The 15516-nt window shown below is 38.0% G+C and overlaps 2 protein-coding genes across 2 annotated transcripts; one reads left to right on the top strand and one right to left on the bottom strand.

The window, feature by feature from the left end:
- Positions 1-3527: 3527 nt before the first annotated feature.
- lepb (leptin b) lies at positions 3528-11376 on the top strand. Its single transcript, XM_067491020.1, has 2 exons — positions 3528-8934; positions 9165-11376. The coding sequence occupies exons 1-2, from the start codon at positions 8779-8781 to the stop codon at positions 9483-9485; spliced, it is 477 nt and encodes a 158-aa protein (XP_067347121.1). The 5' UTR covers positions 3528-8778; the 3' UTR covers positions 9486-11376.
- A 130-nt stretch (positions 11377-11506) lies between these two features.
- On the bottom strand, positions 11507-14073 carry LOC137106933 (uncharacterized). Its single transcript, XM_067491019.1, has 3 exons — positions 13857-14073; positions 12486-13126; positions 11507-12114 (listed from the first exon to the last, which is right to left on the bottom strand). The coding sequence occupies exons 1-3, from the start codon at positions 13880-13882 to the stop codon at positions 11753-11755; spliced, it is 1029 nt and encodes a 342-aa protein (XP_067347120.1). The 5' UTR covers positions 13883-14073; the 3' UTR covers positions 11507-11752.
- Positions 14074-15516: the final 1443 nt, after the last annotated feature.

Here is a 15516-nt window from a genome sequence, read left to right as displayed (position 1 = left end):
TCCCCAAAATAACTCCAGCTCATTTACCTTAATTGGGCCTTGTACACAATTTTCAGTGTTTGCAGATATGACATCAGTAATTCTGCGCTTTAACCAATCAAAAATCTTTACCTCGATGAAGGTACCTCGTTAATCAAACGTAAAAGATGATTTGTTTGGGTGGGGTGGGTAATTTTTAAAGCCCTGTGCTGCTATAGATGAAAAATCACACATCTTTAACCTTTGTGGAGAACATTTGATACATATCGAAAAGCGTTTTAGGTATATCTTACTGTAAGACTAAAAAAGATGTCCTGATTATTAAAAAATGGCATACAATGTAACTTCAAGAAATTATTACATTTGATGCTGAAACGAACTGTTCAGTTAATGAGTGACAAACAGTCAAAACCCTTTGAAATAAAGTAAATAAAATAAATAAATATGTAAATGCACACAACCTTTAATGCCACCTGTTCGAAACCTGTGTCTTTTTCTGAGAACTTATGGCCATAATCTTAAGACTGTAAGACCGTACAGAAGCAGTTATTTAGTAATTAAACATCAATGCCTGCCACTGAATACATCATAGATATGCTGGTAGGGGTTGGACACTGCAGCTGGACATTCCAATGAAGAACCACATTGACATTGTCCAGTCAAAGTCTCAGTTTACCGTGTGAGGAAGACGTATTTCATCTGTAACCAACTCCTGCTGAAGTCTGCTTAACAATAGAAGTGATATTGTACTTGCATTACTGTCTCTATTATTGACATCACTCTTTCTAGTTTGTCTTATTCAAGTTTCATCTTATGTGCAAATTTCTGATGTAGCACTATTAAGAGCATCTGTGCATTTTGTCACGTCTCTTTAACTCTCCACCTTTCAGTCTGTTTGCAGTCTCTGTCAGCCATCCAGCATTAACAAGCAAGCACACGCAATTAAAAAAAATTTAAACATTTGGTTAGACTTGTAAAATTTCACTAATCCTGCTATGAATTTTATATGTACATTCCGTAAGACAACAGTAAGAGAAATGATGTGAGAAATGCCCAGTAGACTTTCTGTGGAATGTGGTTGATGGAATAAAAACACTACATAAATTTATGTTCTTAATGATCTGAAATATACAATACATATAGCAAGTTAGTTATATGATTAGTTGATAAATTGATGGATTTTCCCGCAACACACACATAAAGAATATTTCTTATTAAAGCCAAAGGGGAACTTGCTTTCTATATCTTTATGTGTTTAGTGTGTAGATGCACATTAATGCTTTTAAACTTTCCTCTGACTTCCCTATATTAAAATATTTCTCTTCTGTAGCTGAAAAGCTCCTCTAGATGAAATCACTCAGAGAAGATTTTCATCATTAGGAGATCAGATGATGTCATCTGGTAGAGATTTGGAAAAGCAGGTTGACCATTTTTAAAAAACTCCATAGTGTGAGCAACAAGATGACAAAATCTGAACTGAAGGTTCCTCCAAGTGATGTCATCTGGATGCATTTTTCGGCTAGAAGTAAAGAGATATTTGGATATAGTTAATCAGAGGGAGGATTTATGGAATTCAGTTAAATGTACTACTCAAACAAGAACCAAAAGTGTCAGTGAAGGTGCCCGTTAAAGAAGACATATTTTTTGTCACCATGCAGTTATCATACACTGTAACTTCTCATTTCGAAATATTTTCCAAATAACTTTGTGTAAATATCAGTTTATTTTCAAGCCAATTCAACTTAGAATTCGCATTTGTTATTGTTAGAACTCAGCTTTTTATTAGTTCACTCAAGTCATTAGCTGGATAAAAAAATAAACAAAAGACTAGTGTACTGGACTAGACTTCCCAGCATGCACTGAGAATTCAATGCCCTTTAAATGTTGTCTTTTTTTCTAGTTAAAAGAAAATTTTTATGGTGGAAATGTGCTTATGCTGATGTTTCATTTTCTTCCTGTAGGGGCTGAACAGATCACAAATATCATCATGAGGTCAATTTCCTGTCCTTTGTGGGTCTTTTTGCGGTCTGGGCTTGCTGTTCCTAAGGCAGTAGCCAGGAAGCCCTTACCCCAAAAAGTATCTGCACTGGATTCTGGCATCTGAACCCGACCATGCCTGTCTATCTTCACAATGGAGCGGTGGGCTTACATCATGTCTGTGGGTATTGCAGAGTAAGTACACACAGAGTTACTGTAGGTGTGGCTTTTGATCACTGGTGAAATATGAGAACGTGGCTTTTAAATAGGAAGCCTTTGAGAGGCATCATACAACATGTGACAGAACAGAAAAATCTGATTGCGAAGTATTATTATAGTAAGAAAGAGGCATCTATACTCCCCTTGACTTGGTTGGTGTATTGCTACACTTCCAAAAGTTAATCCTAACAACCAAATTTCCAACCAGCAGACCACTTTATTATTACAATTTATTATTTCTGTATTATCAGTACAGAACCTGTATATTCATCATTGTACACAGTAAAAGGAGCAGGCCACCACAAGGCTGCAAAATGTGACATTTACTCTGAATGTGAAAAATATTTTAATTACTTTCACAGGACAATCGAGGTAAAGGCTAATGTGAACTGCCTACATTACATATTAGTCCATATCATTCAACAAAAAAGTCTAAACACCATATTTTGCATTACCAGTGAAAGTAAATCTGTTTTATGTTATTGTGCCTTATCAGATTATAAAAACAGCTGTCTTTATGCAATGTGGTACCCATTCCGTAATACATTTACACTGATTTAGTGTTGCCTGATCAGGAATTAACAGTTGCTGTGGGTCTACTGCTTTTAACTCTCCCTATGTCACTGGGTTCAGCACTTGAAATTCATCACTTCATAGACTTAAATATTTTAAACTTTACATATTAAAAATGCTATTGCATATGTTATAGGTAAGTATCTCATCTAAAAACATGAAAAGCATAAAATGTATGTCTTTTATGAAGTGTTAAAAAACATAATTATCAGTGAACTGTAATTAACAGGGCAGCCATTTATACACAGTAGAGTTAGCTCAAGATAATGTTCATAGACAAGTAATGAGCAAAAGGAAATGAAATGTATAGATTTGAGCTTTTGATGTTTTATGTACATAGACATCATTATTTATCCAAACCCGCGAGCCCTCATGACCTTTTTTTTTTAACGTTGAATTCCATCGAACTCATGACTCAGTATGCGTTTATATTCATGTGTATGTACACAAACATCCATTTCACACAGGACAGCGAAGATTTAGTGCAGATGTTAAATGTTTAGTGTTATAATGACAGTGCCCTTTCCACACTTTCCTTTCTCATTATCTGATTTCATGTTTTTACTGATGTGTATTGAGTTTTGTTTAGCTCAAATTCATTCTCCCCTTTTCCTTCAGACTATCAGCTGTGATTTACATGTCCATTATCGTGAGCTTTAGACTTCTTTGTGTTATGACTTATTAAAAATAAAGCTGAAATAAAATGGAGTTAAAATATTGTGCTTTATTGTTGTCTTTACGATGTATTATAAGCAATATTCATAAACCTTCCTTTGATTGATTGCAGCTGTTTAAGTATTCTGTGGGTGTCTGCAGTACTAGATGTGTTTTTATAATGAAATAGATAATTATGATTTCTAATCCCCTTTTGACAATTGTTTCACAAGAAAACATGTTTCAGTGATGTTTAACAAATTTACAACACAGCTACACAGGCAAAAGGAACAATGCCCTAATTATTTATACAAAGGGAAAACCGATTTTACTGTGCAACAACAGTACCGGCTAATTGCAAACTAATTCACTGACTCTTCCTGCTCCATAGGAGGCTACAGTATCACACAGACTAATAACAGCGAGATGTTTTCCATCAGAGCCGGCCCCTGTGTCCATTCATTGACCTAACAAATCTCTGACTGACCTTCAGTTGTGAGCTAGAGATTCCCAGCTAAATCGTGACCCACAATTTGTGTGTCACACTTTGCCCCGGGAAATAGGGCAGTGCCAGATCCATGTCATCAGATAAAGGCACGGGTTGGTGGATGCACTTTTGTTCCTTCCCTGCTTGTAACGAAGTAAAATAAACTGGTAACCACAGGCAATAGGCAGTGGTAAGGATTTGTAGTATTGTATTACTGTACAATTTTCAGTCCTTAAAGTAATCATCATTTTGGTACAAAATAAAGTTGTTGGAGAAAAAAAAAGTATATTTAGGATATTTTCCATGGCACAACAACTACAGTTTTCTCTTATAAAAGACTACCAGTCTGAAATATCTCACTAAATGTGAACTGTTTGATTTTAAATTAGTATTGCTCTTTGCCTTTCCAAGAACATTATGTAAAAGACAAATTAAAGAGGAAAATAATCATATCAAACTGTATGATCATATCAAAAGAGACAGGATAAACATATTTTAAAAAAATAGAAAAAGAGCATATTTGGACAAGGTGAAATGGAATAAATTCACACTAATTGTGAGAAACCGAACATGAAAATACATAAACTCCAATTTTATCCAAGTGAAGATCCGCAACATTTAAAGATGAGCTGTCGAGATTTTGCATTCAATAGGAAATTATTGAAGGCGTATAAGGAAATGAATAAGCAAGGAAAAATGTTTTGAGACATAGTCAGAAGTAACTGGTGAATGTTTTCTCAATCAAATGTCTGGGTGAGTATAGACCTCCAGAGGATGTTATACGAACTGCAACCAAGATCACTCAGAAGCTCTAGCGGATGTTTCACTGCTTACAAGAGTCGCCACAATGGTTTATTTACAGTGTAATCACTGGTTGTCCACAGCTGTGCTTATCTGATATCCTCATACTTAAAATGAGTTTGTGAAATGTAATAACACAGTACATGACTCAGGAATGTTATCACAATGATTAGAAAAATTATGACTATGTGGGTTTACTTTTCTGCAGTTACAACATAGTAAACCACACACTACGTGCACAATGCAGAAGTCTAAACATCTGTATTTACAGTCTCTGCAAGTATGAAAACTGTTTTCGATATAAAAAAAAAGGGCTGAGCTAAATATTAAGCTGGTAGTGCTGCTTGAGGAAACGTTGGGAGAGCAACTTATACTGGTGAAAGTTAAATCGACTCAGTAAAATAAGTTTTATAGAAATAAAACTATCAAGCTTCCCAGGATGTATTGTTTGGGCAAAAAACTCTTCAGAGATTTAATTTTTAGTTTGAAAAAAGCAATCGTGAGGAAAACTTTCTGTATGCTTTTAATATATATTGAATTGTTACCTTTCATGACTATAAAAAATGTGTCATGAAGGTTAGTCAAACCAAGCCAACTTTATTTATAAAGCACTTTAAAAAACAGCAAAGAATGAGCAAAGTGCTCAACAATTAAAATAACAATGCCAAAAATAAATATAAATAATTAAAAGTATAAAAGAATTAAAGTAATAAAATGCAATCAAATACAATCAATTCATACTCACACTAGGTCAAAAGTCAGGGAGAAGCAGTGGGTTTTCGGCTTTGATTTAAAAATAGAGAGTGGCCCGAGGCCTGTCTAAGGCCTTGCAAAGGTTCGTGTTGAATTCAGTCACTGGTTCGAGACACTATGATTATAACTGGGACTGGGAGCAGCTTCAGATGTTAGCTTTGAACTAATATTGAAACAAATTGACTACAGCAGTTACAGCTGGAGGAGAAAAGACTCCTTATCAAGTGAAAATGTCCTTTGGCTGACCGTATGACTAAATAGCTCATTAAACTTAATATGTTCAGTTAAGGCAGCTCTTCCCTTAATTTTACCTTAAATTAGTTAGTTTTACATTAAACTCATAAAATGATGGTAAACTATTAGAGATGCCCCCTCCTCCAAACAAGCACACACCAAAAATGTGGCTTTGACTGCTGATGCGTGAACTTAAGATAAAACCATCTGTGACGTCTAATACTTTGTAAGATTCATGCTTCAGTCATGCCAGTTAAACAGCAACTGTTTCCTGTGCGAACATACCAGTCTGCCTACAGTTGTTTAGTTGGGATCAAAGTGAGTTAACCATGAGCCATATCCTCCTACCGGAATTGAACAAAACAGGTCATCCAACTAATAACATCGTCCTTCCACAACCGCCACAGCCCACCCTCGAGTTTAAATTTTTCATTGCATGCATCATATTCTTTAGAAACGATTTACATTTCCATATTCATCATGTTGTTGCTTCAACATAAAAAAACAATTTAGCCAATAGTCCCAATCTGATAGGTGAAAGAATTTGATTAGGTGAACAACAGTGTATTTTTATGTCACCATACCCCCCTCCCACCTGAAAAAGTGGCAACTTTCTTTTGCTTTTAAAAACTGATTTCTGAGGATGTGGAGGTCTTTCATTTAAGCAGGACAGGCTCAAAGAGACACTTAACAGGGCCCATTCATACATCGATCGGCCAGAACATCAACACTTCCTGGTCGTTTTAATGTTATGGTGGACACGGGTCAGCATGGGCACTCTGACAGGGCTGTGTGTGTTCTAACACCTGTCAAACATGGCCAGCATTACATTTTTCTGTTGCTGACCCCTGTCCACTACTGCTTTCTGGTTGACTCTCAATGCGTACAGGTGCAGGACTCTCCCACCTGGAATATTCAGGGTTAGACAATGGCCACATCCCTGACAGATCACTGATCAAGCTCTGGGGTCAGAGGGTTTTCTGTAGTGGAGGCCACAGGACATAAGCATCATGCACCGTCTTCCATTTAAGTTACTGCAGAGAGTTACTGCAGAGGAAGAGACAACATTAAATAATAACAATATTACATGTTAACCAGGTATTCAAAGGCATTAACAACCAAGTATTGAGCTCAGGCAGAGCAGGAAACCAAAAATCTAGGACAGGAATAGTGTCACACTATTCTCTGATGCAGGATTGATAGATTTTTCATTTTATAATGTGGCAAATGTTTTCTACTGGTGAAGGGTCTAGACTGCAGGTGGGTCAGTTCAGCAGCCATAGTCTTCTCCTGTGAAGCTGTGCCGCTGTGACGGATGCTTGTGGCTTGTGGCTTGTGGCTTGTGGACATCTGGATGAGAGCATATGCAGATCACTTCTGACCACAAAATACCGCAGCGTTTGTGGATCATGTTCACATATGGCTTCTTCTTTTCATGATTCATCTTTAAATTACATTTGTGGATTTCACAGTGAACTGTGTTCACAGACAGTGATTTCTGGAAGAGTTCATGAGCCCAGTCCAGTAGACAATCAGGCTTGTTTTTAATGGAGTGCTCCCTGGGGGGCCGAAGATCACGTGCATCCAGTTTTGACCTTCATCCTTGTCTCTTGTGCACAGAGATTCCTGCTGATTCTCTGAATCTTTTTATTGCTATTACATACTGTAGATGGTCTGATCCTCTTCACAATGTTACATTGAGGGACCTTTTTCTGAAATTGTTCTGAAGATTTTCAAATCATTGCATTCTGTTTTTATTTACGTTTTACACATTGTCTGAACTTTTTTTTTATTGGGGTTGTATTTAAAGTGTATTTATATTTTTGTCCACACTACATACACTTTGCTGCAGTTGCAAACAGGCAGGTAATCTGTGCATCTCTATCCATCTGTTTAATACTATTTGTTTACTGATATTTGAGGTTACAAACTGTGGGTATAAAATCTTATTGTTCTACCTCACATTGCATCAGGCATTTTGTATAATGGTAGAGTACTTTATTACTAAAGAAACATTGTGGACAGATTCTACATAAAGAGGCCTGACCCAAACATTCAGTGATGAAAACTTGAAGAGCTGCATGGTGTCTGCACTGGTTATGGAGGAAAATTGGAGAATGTTCCCTATTCTACTACAGTAATCACACTGACACAGACACACACACACACACCTTGGTGGCTCAAACATACATATCAGGGAATCACCACAGCTGTTTCCATTTTAAAATGGTTGCTGCTGCTTTTGGCACAACATAAAAGCAAAGACTGTGACTGTGCTTCATTATATGTATATTATAAAAATAAGCACTAAAAATAAAGGGAGATGTTAAGCAAAAGGATGATGGCTCACTGACTTTATTCTGAATAATAAGGTGGTACATTAAACATTTGTGTGGAATTTGCATACACAGATTGTATTTTGCAATAGTTTTATGACTGAATTGTAAAATCACAAAGAGGTCTATGTCAGAAGACAACCATGCAGCAACTCAAGTACTCCTACAGCAAAACTAGTTCCAAGTAAGTGAGTCAAAAGGATGTCGTGTGTCTTTTACTGACATTTAGTTTGAGTTTTCTGCATAATCTGAGAATGTTGGGGGTTAAGCTGGGGTCAGTCTCAGATTTGAATCGGGGGAGTTAAAAGGAGGGGAATGGGTCTATACAAGACTCCAGGTCAGCACAGACTATTTAAATGTGGGAGACCTCCAAAGTCAGATGTACCATGTCACTCTCATTCAGTGTTACAGGGGAGCTAGCTGGAAAACACAGGTAAGACTTTTATGTTATTTTTACACTATGGAAGCCTTATAGTATATATATTAAGTTAAAAGTAGTCATTTTTGTTTTTATATCTATTGTAATTATTTAAAGGGCAACATCAATGATTTTTTGGTGAGTTTGAGTGATTATGAAAAAATATTTTTTTTTTTAGCTTTTTATTCCAATTTATGGAAGGCAAAGCCTTACTATACATGTAGGAAGGACATTCAACTAAAACATTTTAAGTGCAAAAGAAAAAAGTCCAAATTTTCTTTTGTTTTTCTGTTTGTTGTGGTGTTTTGGTCATTTACATAACAGATTCACTTTTCTTGTATTACAGCATGGACATCCTTCTGCCGCTTTTCTTTGTCTCTCTTCTTGCAGTTCCTGAGTCCTCCGGTCTCTCTATAAAGGAAGACTACATCAAAAAAACCCTACAAACCGCTCTAAACATTGCTCAGACGACCCTGGTCCACATTAAGAAATTAAGGACAAAGGTATGCGCTTGGCTAATGGAAACATATTTCCTGTGCAATCTAGTGTTTTCAGGAAAGTATCGGATGTGTTGTTTTCACCATTTGGCCAAGGGTGACCACTAAAACTTTAAATTCATGACAGTAAGATTAACTTAAGGCTACGTTTTCTAGCACTTATACTACAGTCAAGACATACTTCACTGAAGAGCACTATAAAACCTCAAACAATCACTTTTCCTTTTTGTTGCCAGTTGCCTGCATATCCAGAGATAGAAGTCACTACTCCTTCATTTGAGGGGATAACTAGTATTACTCATGACCTTGGACTTTTGGAAAATGAACTGCAGAGCCCTTCGAATGAGCTCCTCAGCCAGATCCAGACCGATGTCTCCAGCTTGGAGGGAACTGTCCGCTCCCTCGCACAGACTATGGACTGTTCCATTAAGCCCAGAACCACAGTAGGAACCAGCGACAATTTATTTCCATACAGCCTCCTTTACCTCACTCTGACAAAGGTTCAGCACTACCTGGAGCAAATCCTTCTCAATAAGGATAAACTCAAGGTCTGCTGAGAAATGCACCCACTTCAAAAATACTGCTTGCTAAATCTTGTACAGACTTACTTGCACAAATAGTAAAAATGAACTTCCTCTGAATGTCCTCTTTCAGTCAGCTTCTTATGGCTGAAGCCTTCGGACAGATAACGTCATCAGGTGAAGTTTTAAGTGTTTCGAAAACTGGTTCCACATAATACAAGTAACTTCCTAGATAGACATTTTATACATTTGCACAACAAAGATGTTTAAAGATGATGTTTGAAAGGTTTATGGGCTTTAGCCATCTCTTATATGATCTCTAGGCTTATTTATATGAATAATATTTAGATAGATATAGCCACAGGTGCTTCTTCCAGCATGATTTATTATTAAAATATGTTTGTATGGCTTATGTCAAGTATTCATATTGTATTTGAAAGGTCAGTTTGACACTGTAGTGCCACAGTCGCTTCTACAATAATTTGGTCCTTTTTTAAATTCGTCGTGGTGTCCACAATCATCATACAGGCACTAAAACCAACACTAAATCTTCTCTACTTGTTTTATTGCTTGTCTGTCTGAGCTCCTTGATAAGCTTGTGCATCTGTGCCACAAAGTGCCATGTTTCTTGCAAAAGCGCTGATGCCTAAAAATTCAATATTGCTTTTAGCATCTGTATTATGTTTCTGGACAGTGTAATACATTTTTTAAAATTAGAGAAATCACAAAATTTTTAAATTGTGTTTCCCTGTATTTATTTTTTATTTGGCACTTAAATGATGGTTAATTGTTGAAATTGCATGTCTAAATCACATTTGCACGCTTCTATATTAGATTATCTATTTTTTTTTTATATCAAACTACTTTAAAGGTGCTTGAACACACTTTTTCAAATACAGAGTATATTTAACTTTAACAATTTTTTTTTCTGGATATATTGTTTTCTCAACATGTTAGCAGGTTTAATGGGAAAAAAAACTTGCATAGTTCTCATAACACCTGGAAAAGAAGATTCTCTGAGGTCAACATTTTGGCAGCACCTTCTGCACCTGGGAGTGACAGTAGCTCTGAGTGTCCCACTCAAGGACTTACCTGGTGCATGGGTGGGGATTTGAACTGGGAGCCTTATGTTCTGCCCACTGATGCACCAAGCCATCCAAACTACTCAAAATGGTGATAGGTATATACTGTAATCACACTATGCAGTAATATGCACTTACCCATTAACAACCTGCAGACCCTAGGGCCTTGCCACCATAAAGCTGCAGTACAGAACCCTCTGGCAGGTGCCACCCTGACCCATTTCACCTTTCATCTGCCTTTAAATCCTCTTCTCACTGAGGCAAAGAACATTTACTCAGGGGCCTGATCCAGCATTAGTTTATACCTACACTGCATGTACTTATACTGTGGGCTAAACTGTTGTGGCAGGGCCCACTAGCTTGTTGAGACGGTTTAATCTGAATGTCATGGCCTGCTCGGTTGGCGGACCTGTTACTTCTGCTTCTTACAAATAGTTATATCAGAAACTTGCATGTTGCCGTCACAGCTCACAGTTACCAGCAAGCTAATCGAGCCATTGAAAGAATAAAACAACAAATGCCATGTTAAGATACAGTGACTGTCATCAGCTCTAATCTAAAACTTGACTAATTACCATTATGCACTCACCTTTGTGCTGTCTGCTTTGAGACTAGTCTTCCTTTAGTTAACAGGAACAAAAACGGGACAAGCAGGCTTCCTTGGCTATGCTGCTGGCTCTGTGGAACCTCCATTAGTATGTTCTGTGCCATGGCTTTGGTCCAGTGAGCCCCACAAAACACACTGGTTCCAACTACAACTAAGTAACAGGTCTTTAATTAGTGATGGCTGTTTTCCTACATCTACTCTCATGGCTTTTAGCTGTCTTGCATCATGCCTGTTCAAAATTGCTTGCAACCTGACTGGAGATCTGACTTTACCCTCACAAAGACATAAAATCCCACTATGCACTACGTAAACCTGTAGGCTATACATTTAGTATATTTAGGCAGTTAAAAAGACAAAAGACAAAGTGCTCTTTGAATCAATTCATGTTTAACCTTGTGCAGAAACCCCATCTCTGGCATCGAGTGGAACAGTTCAATAACTGACACGTGCAAATCAAGCATCACTTACAATGTTACAATGACAATAAAATTACTTTACACTGGTAATTGTGTCATTGCTGCACGGTAAAAATAATTAAAGTGCTTTTCTTTGAGATCACAATGTTGCATTTAGTTTTAATTCAAGTCAAATCCGATGTTTACTCCACCAGCAGTTCACATTTCTGCTCTGAAAGAGGACACAGACAGAGACATCAAAAATTTTTCCAGTGAACTAAGGTAGTCCTGTGGGTGGCACCTCATGTGGGCTGCATGTATAGACTCCTTCCACTTCCTGCTCTGCACGGCCACGCCCCTCTTCCTCCAGAGGTCAATCATCTGTTCCATGACAACTGGGTCGCACAGGGCATCGTTTTCACTGAAGAAGAAGAGGGCCGGTGAGGTGATTGGGTTGTTGTGGAAAACCTGGATGCTGGTGTTGTAGAAGTCTGCGGTGTGGCTTTTAAAGAGCCAGAAGTAAAGCAGGGTGGTGTGTTTGATGAAGACCTCTAAACGTGGCATCAGAGTCCTGCCAAGGCCTGAAAAACAATAGCAGATGGCAAATAAATAAAAGAATAAATATTTTATAAGTAAGAGCAGTTTGGTATCAGCACATAAGTTAATAATTAAATATTAAATATTATTATTAATATTAAAATATTATTTTTCCATTTCATTTTCTATTCTCATGGGAAAGTGTGACAGGAAGGTTTCACGGTTTTGGAAAATGTTTTGGACTAAACGATTCAAGGGAAACTTGATCCTCCAGGCTAGTTAGAAATCTGCTGCCACAAAACTGGGCCAGTACAGTAGGTCAGCTGCCCAAATGGATTATTTAAAGATCAGACACACATCCAACACAAAAGTAAGCTGAGGCCAAGTGGGACTGTGGGGGATGTTTCACACTCACCTATCGCCATGTGCTCCAGAGAACCAACCACCAAGCTGTCGTATATGTGCCCTATCACCCTCTGAGCCAGGTCTGCGTGTGTTTTCGGTCCCTGGGCGATGTGGGTGAGTACCTGTGTGAAAGTGTAGCCACCGATGGAGGAAGCATGGACCAGCACTGGCCTCTTTGAGAACGGAGGCTCCTGCAGAAGCTTCAAGATTTGCAACCCATAGTCGAGCCCCCAGCGAGGCCAGAGGAAGTGCATCACACTGCTCTGAACCAGGAGGACATCCATATCATGGTCTAGGTATAGGTCCCTGTACTTAGCCACTGCCCCTGGCTGGGCTCCGAGCCAGGAGAAGAGAACAAGAAGTGGACGGGAAGTGAAGACGGAATCTGATTGGTTCTGGTAGGAGGCTGATGTCTGTGATTGTGAGCCAGAGAGGAGCACAGAGGAAGAAGGGTCTGCGGATGAACATTTAGTAGGGGGTGAAGTGGGACAGAGATCAGTGCTGGGTTGACATTCTTTAGCAAGACATACAGTCTGGTCCCCTGCCATGGAGAACGGACTGTAATAATAAGTTATGCCATTTCGGATCCTCTGGGCTGCAAACTTCCCTCCACTGACTTGCGGAGACAAAGCTGCATCAGTCCTGGAGAGACTGGAACAAATAAATCTCAAATCAGATTAAAAAAGATTTCACACACTCTGACAAAGACCATTGGACTGGAATGGTTTACATGGCATCATCGGGAAGACAGCATTATTTATTATTAGTGGTATTTTATGTTGGATTTAGCTGAAGAAAATTTAAATGTTGTCTTCAGCAGTTATGTGATGTTTTATTAGGCTATTAAGCTTTATTGCGTGTGGAAACAAGGTTATCGGTTCTATTTTTACTCACTTCACGTGTGTCTACACCCATCACAACCTTCTTCTTCCGCCGAGATATAAACAGGATTTTTTAAAATGTTTGTGATACATGAAAAGTATTTAGACTCGTGCATAGTTAATACAAATATATGGGGCTTTGTTATTGATAAGATTATAAAGTCATAGAGAAGAAGGGACACAGTGGGCCGTATTGGCCACGCATTTATCATTTAGTGTCTTTAAGGCCTGAATCGTTGAAATATTCCTTTCATTTCTCAGCTGTCACGTACTAAACATAAAACGTTTTCTACAAACACACTCTACAAACGCATAGAAGGTCATGTCTATATGTGTGGGTTTATCGTGTGCGTGATGGTATTTGACGACGTGTATGTTACAGTTGGTCGCTCTACCGACTCAGATGCAGGTCGCGCGAGGACAATGACAGCATTCACGTTCATTCAAGTTCCGCAAAACAGGCAACCTGCGTGGAGGCAGCGCGTCATTCCATCAGTTACCTCAGGAAGAGCGGCAGATTTCCCATTTAGAGCGCTGGCGCACCGCGGGTCCTCCTGGATACCAGTAACCTGCTCCGGGATGGTCGGTCAGACCGGGAAGGACGCTTTAACCCTGAATGCAGGCTGTATGATGGTGCGGATTAAAAGGAACTGACGGTGGAGGACCCACCTCTTTCCTGCCGGCACTGTTTTCACCACCCTCTGCCACGCACTTGCAGTCCTCTGTGTGCGCGCACGTTGCCCATGCGAAGCGACGCTCGCTCCCGTCAAACCACAAACCTTAAAAAAAGGAACAACACAGCAAAAACAGCCTCATCTCTCATTGTGGGTCAGATGGGATTGATGCAGCACTCAGCCACCTTAGGCAGGAGGATAACAATGGAGGGGCAACAGTAGCTCACTCATATCAACAACGGCTTGATTAAACATGTTAAATCACTGTTGCACCTTTAAAAGATCAACCCTAAACCTTGTGGCCATGAACCACATTGAGCCTCACTTGACTTTAACAGGGTCACAAGCTGTAAGACAATTCTGTGCCACAAGATGGCGCCAGAGACTAAAACATGTGGGACCTTTAATTGAGTTGGGATTATTTTGCATTTCTGTTTCTCCTAAAGTGACTGTGGCTTGAGGTGAAACACCCAACCCAGTGAAAATGCATATTATTAGATTATTAGTTGTGGTCACAGTTTAACAAATTCCAGCAGTTTTGGATTAAGATTTGCACACTTTAAAAAACACACTGCAAACAATTAACTGAAATTTACAAATTTGGACGAAATTGCTGGTACACTTCGGCAAACAAACCAAATAGATAAATAATAAATTAATAAACATATATTTTTTTCAGAAAAAACAATTAAAATCTGACTTGTTTAAAACTGATTTGTTTAAAATTCAACCATGTTTTAAATAACACAACAAACAAAAATGGCCACGACAGATTTATTAGAGAAGATTATAAATAATTGTGTGTCTGTCTTTGTTTGGCGACCTTTCCAGGATGTACCCCCACCATAACAGCTACGATAGACTCCACACAGGATAAGAAGTTACAGATAATGGATGGACGGATAAATATTTGGATTATAGTTATATTTTAAACTTTTGCCTGTAGGATCACACGATTCCAATCTAATGTAATCAGTAATTTAATCTTTTTAATTATTTTAATTAATTTTAACAACAAAGACTGAAAGATTTTATTTTTATTCCTTTTAACAGTTTCAAGTTATTCTGCAGTAAAAATTCACATCTAGCAATGACTAATTGTATTTTCAAAATATATTTTCATAGATTTTTTTGTGATTAAGCATTTTATGTGTTACAATCATCAGGTTTATTATACAAAAAATGTTTTTGTCTTCTTCCATCTCTTCTCGCCAGTAACCTTTTTTATGTTTTTATCTGACATCTCCTTATATTTCTTTATCCACCAGTTTACCCATTTGATTTGGAAATAATAAAATACTTATTCTACATTGATTGATATCTCATCAACTCGCCTTGTCTACACTCAGTGAAACATTCAAACTTACGAGTACTTGTTTTTTTATAATTGTATGGTGAAATACTTTCTTGTACATATATGTAAACACATTTTCCTAAAATTTTGCCCTATGCACTTTGTATTATTATAAGCGTTTGGTTCTCTGTT

The sequence above is a fragment of the Channa argus genome, chromosome 21 (assembly GCF_033026475.1).
Source record: "Channa argus isolate prfri chromosome 21, Channa argus male v1.0, whole genome shotgun sequence".
NCBI classification, from domain to species: domain Eukaryota; kingdom Metazoa; phylum Chordata; class Actinopteri; order Anabantiformes; family Channidae; genus Channa; species Channa argus.
This window is presented reverse-complemented; position numbering and strand designations above follow the sequence as displayed.